At 31.6% G+C, this 6,021-nt stretch overlaps 1 protein-coding gene across 1 annotated transcript; it reads left to right on the top strand.

Moving 5' to 3' along the window:
• Positions 1-2,471: 2,471 nt before the first annotated feature.
• On the top strand, positions 2,472-4,200 carry LOC119681390 (splicing factor U2AF 35 kDa subunit-like). Its single transcript, XM_038094566.1, has 3 exons — positions 2,472-2,570; positions 2,891-3,400; positions 3,475-4,200. Exons 1-3 carry the CDS (start codon positions 2,527-2,529, stop codon positions 3,998-4,000), a joined length of 1,080 nt encoding a protein of 359 aa, XP_037950494.1. The 5' UTR covers positions 2,472-2,526; the 3' UTR covers positions 4,001-4,200.
• Positions 4,201-6,021: the final 1,821 nt, after the last annotated feature.

Raw genomic sequence — 6,021 nt, 5'->3', positions numbered from 1 at the left:
ATTAATCTAGATAGCCGTTCGACCATATAGATGTATTGGTCCTTAATGTAACGAGATTCTATGAAAATTTGCAGTAAGCTTGATATATATGGTAGCAGTGTTTCTCAATGTGAGATGTAAGACTCATAAGAATGCATTTTGATAGTTAATAGGGGAAATTTGAAATTAGTCTTATATTGACATTGTTAATTGAAGAAAAATGGTGACCAAGAGGGTTCGACGTTTATGAACTTTACTAAATTTACTTCACTTTGTTTATGGGAAAGGTGAAGAAGACAAAAGGCATAAATATTCAACTAATCTGCTAACCTTTCCGAACTCTTCGTGTATATGTTATGTAGAGTAGATCTTGGAATTTTTGAAAATCTTACGTTAAAGGTTAACACAGATATAGAATGTGGCCACTTTTTCTAAACTAAGTTGGTATTCTTTTTCGGAGACGTTCATTATTAATTGTTGAACCATATTCTGCATATGTAAATATAGTAGACTGTAGGTGTAACAGAAAATATAATATCAAGGCCTATCGGTATCTCGAATGCATATTATATGCAACATCCTCTATTTAGACAGAACATTAGCTGTAATTTCATTACGTTCTTTATATTGGGTGTTCGGTAAACCGAGAGTCACTGTATTAAAGATTTATTTTATAGTATTAAACTATCAAATTATTCCATGAGCATCATAAAGTAATGATAACAAAGGTTTGAATTAAAAACATGTTTATTATAACAACTATAAAAATACTACATTAATCTTAGAACATTGCTTTTCATATGGGACTAATAATTCACAAGACGACTGAGAGTCCCGCTGCAATGAAATTATTAAACGACAATGCCATATTGTTTCATAATCTTGTAGAAGACAGTGTCTTCCGAAATTTTTGGTTTGCTCATATTGCAATTCGTTAAGGTTGCAAAAGATAATTTTTATTTTTACTACTGCTGTTATTTTCAATAATTTTATTTAAACTTTTTTTTAATATCTTCAAGTATCACACAAAAGCAGTTAAAGCTGCAATTGCTTTCAAAACCTGACTTGACACACTATCGTTTGTATTGCCATTGGAGACGATGCCGATGAATAAGCACTTATTTCTGTTGTTGACTATTGAATGCACTTTTCATTATTAAGTAATTATTTTATTACACTTTCTTACATTATAAATAACTTATGCATTTACTTCAAATGATGTAACTGCTCCATTAACATCATTACCTTGCCGTCTCTCATTTCTATGCCATTTCAACTTACTTATATATCAATAATGTCAATGTTTCCATGCCAATGTGTGAAATGTATGACGTATAAAATTTAGGCTCAATTTTTTCAAAAAGATCTCAATTGTTTACATTGATTTTATATTGTATAAAATTTAAAAAAAAATTAAATTATTTACATAGAGTAGCAGCTTGTAATTACTACTTGAGCCAGATACGCTAAAATTAAAAGAAGTGCTTTTTAATAAGTGAGTCGAGCAACGCATATTGTCAATTAACAGAGTATTTGATGAGCCTGGTTTTTTGCTTGTCAAACTGACAGTTGTTAATTTCAAACATATTTCCAATTACGGTAATATTGGTAGGCAATGGTGTTGCCGTATTTTCAAAAAACTTACTTCTCAAGACATTAAAGCTTACTGTAATAGTGTTTCCATTAGGTGTGATATATTTTTAGAGAATTACACTATATGCTTCATATTTGAAAGGGAAATACAAAGAAAGATAATAAATTTTTCTGTAGACGACTATTATTATTATTGTTAAGGGATGTGGCACTGCGTTCGTCAGGTCTATTGTGCTCCTTTCTGGGTTTACAGTAGCTGCAATAGTCTTAAGGTTACCTGATGGTAATTAGTGCATTATTCATCGTGTTCCATTACATTGAAAACTCCGAGCATACGAGTATCCATGTAGGAAATAATTTTGTCATCGCTAACCCAAACATCGAGCATATTCCAAATAATTCGTCTAAATAAATAAATTATTTCAAATAAATTATTCTCTTGTAAATAATTTCTCTTGTTAGCTTACTTGTCGGTCATGTTTGACCAGTCACAAAATTTCATTGGATTTTTTAGTAGCACTTTTAAATAGAGTCAAGGATATAATTTCTACAACTCCTAAGTAAACATTAAGATCAGCAAACTCCGCATCTTAAATACTATATTTAAATTCGTCCATTTAAAGACTCATTTAACAATAATTTTATTCAGACTACCCAAAAGTAATTTAAGAGATATGATAATCATTATAAATAGATTATTTGTAAATATTGCGCAGATTTATATTAACTTATTCAAGTATCGAAGTCAAAATTTACCAATATTTTTTTTTGATTTTAGAGCTGAAATATTTAGATACTCGTACAAAAAAATACATTTACACATAACTATATAAATTTCTTAATATAACCAAATATGTGGCAACCATTGCATTATAAAATACATAATTTTCTTGTCATTAAATTTTTTTTTTACATTTGGAAGCAGCAGATGAAATTCAGATAATCTGAAAGAACATGGCGGAGTATTTGGCATCTATTTTTGGAACTGAAAAGGACAAGTAAGTAAATTTAAACTTCAAATTGTATAGTTGAAATAAATATGAATAATAAAATAAAAATAAAAGTTGTATTAAATGAGTTCTCTTATTAAATGTATTTTACATTTGAGAATCCATATAAACACCCTAAAAAACGGTGTCCCTTACCAGTCTTAATAAAATTGTACTATTCGCTAGGAAAGCAAACCAAATTAATTTCCATAAGCTATAGTTAATGGCTATGGATACTTAAGATCCTTCACTGTTTCTTAAAAAAAAAACATCATTTATTATCTTCTTCGTACGAGATAAAGTATTATGAATTAATGTTACATTTCTAGGGTCAATTGTTCGTTTTATTATAAGATTGGTGCTTGTCGCCATGGTGATCGTTGTTCACGTATACACACGAAGCCTTCATTCTCGCAAACTGTTCTTCTACAAAATATGTACATAAATCGTCAAAACTCGTCAAAGTCTGCAAACTATGAATACTTAGGCTATGTACTTACAGAACAAGAAATCCAAGAGCACTACGATAACTTTTACGAGGATGTCTATGTAGAATGCATGGAGAGATATGGAGAAATAGCTGAGTTACATGTTTGTGATAATCTTGGGGATCATCTTGTTGGAAATGTCTATATCAAATTTAAATATGAAGAAGATGCAACAAAGGCGTGTGAGGAGTTGAATCATCGCTGGTTTGGAGGACGCCCAATTTATGCATCATTATCACCAGTAACTGATTTTCGTGAGGCGTGCTGTCGTCAGTATGATTCCGGTGAATGTACACGTTCTGGATTTTGTAATTTTTTACATCTTAAACCTATTTCACGTGGTTTAAGAAGGTATTACTAGATTACAAAATTTTAAAAATGTCTTTTATGTTATGTCCAATGAAATACATATTAACTCTTTTCAGATATTTGGACAAATGTAGTATCAAGTTTAGTCGTTTAAGACGTTCAGAACGTGCAAAATTACAAGGTCGTTCAATATCAAGTTCACGTTCTCGCAGCGTTTCACCGAAGCGTAGCCGTTCAAAGAATCGTGGGCGCTCGCGGAATCGCAGCAGCTCAAGAAATCGTATGCGTTCTCGTAGTCGCCCCCGGAATAGAAGCCGCTCACGAAGGCGTAGTCGTAACCGAAGTCGAAGTCGCTCGGTAAATCGCAAACAATTACGTCGACGCTCAGGAACACGATCTTACAGTCGTTCACCAATTCGCGCTAGTCCACCTTCTCCAATCTCCAGTGAAACTCATACTCCAACTCGTTCCCGCTCACATTCACCAGCAAAACGTTCACCACCACAACCTCGCATATGTGGCCCCCGCACACCACCTAATGAACCAGAACCAACATATACCTGTTCTAACAATCAAGACCATAAGTACGGTTCATCTCCAGGAGGAAATAATTCGTTCATGAGTAATAACTCATTCTTCTGAACCAAAAGTTCTTCTTGGTTCAGAATCACTTTTGCCGCCATGTTAAGCTTTTAACTCTCTTTCAATAATGACTACAGAAGAGTAAACCAAAAATACCACCATTTTAATCATTTTGAATTAAAATAATTTGTCTCGTATTTAGTTTCCGTACAAATAATTTAGTATCATTTTTAAATCGATAAATAATGTTCAATTATTTGATGATCCATTAATTTCAATATATGAAATTATAAAGTAAAATTTTTACAGTCGACTTGTTTTTATATTGTATTCATTTGTTATTTTTATAAAATGTGTGTGTATGCATCGTATATCTATTAGCTAAACATTCCATTTAACAATATTGAATATTAAATATCCTCACTTCCGCCTCTCCACTGATTGGAATAATAACAGGAAACTATATATTACGAATTTATGCTAAAAGCCAAACTTTAACAATTCTAGAAATAAAGATGAGGATGAAGTAAAGAAAAGTGACATTAAGTAGTAGTGGATTGTGTTTGCTTTGTTGTTGTACAATCCTGCTCTACATCACCAATATTACATAATCTAGAAATGCTATTGACAGAAGGCCTTTAACAAACCTATAGAAGAATTGGTTATATTTAGTGAAAAAATTAAATGATTATCAAAATAGAGTACAGCAACTATAGTGCTAATGTAAACCGTACCACAACTGCCATTAAATATGCCATAACAAAATATAGCAAGCGCATTTATACTCCTTACTGTTCTTCTCAGCAAGATAATTGGGTTGCATCCGAATACACCATGAGTTCTACAATGTCACAACATTAGCATTACTCAGTGAATTGATATTTGTCGTCCTCACTGGCTTCGCCATGTCGCGAAGATAGATTACGATGCTTCAAAAGGTGTTTGCACCTGAGTCTGAGTCTCTGGTGAAGTAATCAAGTTGAGCAAAAATCAAAAAGAAATCAAAAAGATCAGTCATGTATAAACTAAGGAAACTACCAGTATATAGTTGATTTAAATAGACCATAAGCACAGCAACACTTTTCAAACTTTTTCTGGATTTGTACCGCATTTATTCTTATTAAAACTTTGCTTTATTCACACTTTACCATATTGTGTTGAGATAATTCCATAATAAATTCAGATTTTCCATTGTTTTGATAGTCACAAAAGTAGAGTCACTAAAACCACTGAAACTTGTCCATTAAACGTAAAATTTTAACACGTACCCTTTTGAAAGAGTCCACTTTTTAGAAATTCTGGCGCCATCTAATAGAATCCTACGAAATCTTTTACAAGAAAATAATCTATCAAAATGGAAACACTCAGATAATTTTATTTAAAAATTTACATCTAAAAAACTTAATCTCCGCACATAGCTGAAGCGGCTATAATAAATATTTATATTAATAGTACAAGGAAATTTATCTTGCTACATATATTGAATATTTATAGCACATCTATAGAGCAACGTTATATTATGGACACATACATTGAGATTATTATTAGAAAAATAAATTACTTATTTCTGTAGTTAAAAGAATTTATTAAAGAATTTCAATTAATTTAAGTAGCAATAAAAGCTTAAATATGATGAATTAGATGTACTTACTCGAGCTCTCCACATACTCGTATTATCCACAATGTTAACATAAAACATAACCAACACATTGGTTTTACGGATACATTTATAAGAACACTTTTCGCATTCTAACTATTAAGATAATAGTTGATGTCACGTCAATACAAACTCATCTAAAGATTCTTTCAACTTTCAATAAAGTGAAGTTGTTCTTTTTGATCGCCCGCAGTCATACAAGTGAACTAAAGCGCAAATCTCATTCATTATGGCAATCTTTTGCACTTTCAATTTCAACCACAACAACACCGCAACCAACCACAACAACAACAACGACAGTAACAATAACACCATCCATAGCGACACAAATAAGTATAACAGTATAACAACAAAAATAAATCGACTCAAAGCAGGGGCAAAGCGTTAACGTGGTTAACAATCGTCTTCTTGCTACATTGATAAT

This window comes from Teleopsis dalmanni, chromosome 2, assembly GCF_002237135.1.
Source record: "Teleopsis dalmanni isolate 2A chromosome 2, ASM223713v2, whole genome shotgun sequence".
NCBI classification, from domain to species: domain Eukaryota; kingdom Metazoa; phylum Arthropoda; class Insecta; order Diptera; family Diopsidae; genus Teleopsis; species Teleopsis dalmanni.
The sequence above is the reverse complement of the archived record's forward strand: the minus strand, read 5'-3'. Positions and strand labels throughout refer to the sequence as shown.

What these genes read in the sequence shown, in the direction of transcription:
- LOC119681390 (XM_038094566.1), top strand. Translation starts at nt 2,527, where the DNA reads ATGGCGGAGTATTTGGCATCTATTTTTGGAACTGAAAAGGACAA. An exon ending in TTTGGAACTGAAAAGGACAA is followed by an intron (nt 2,571 to 2,890) that starts GTAAGTAAATTT and finishes TTACATTTCTAG; the next exon opens with GGTCAATTGTTCGTTTTATT. An exon ending in ATTTCACGTGGTTTAAGAAG is followed by an intron (nt 3,401 to 3,474) that starts GTATTACTAGAT and finishes AACTCTTTTCAG; the next exon opens with ATATTTGGACAAATGTAGTA.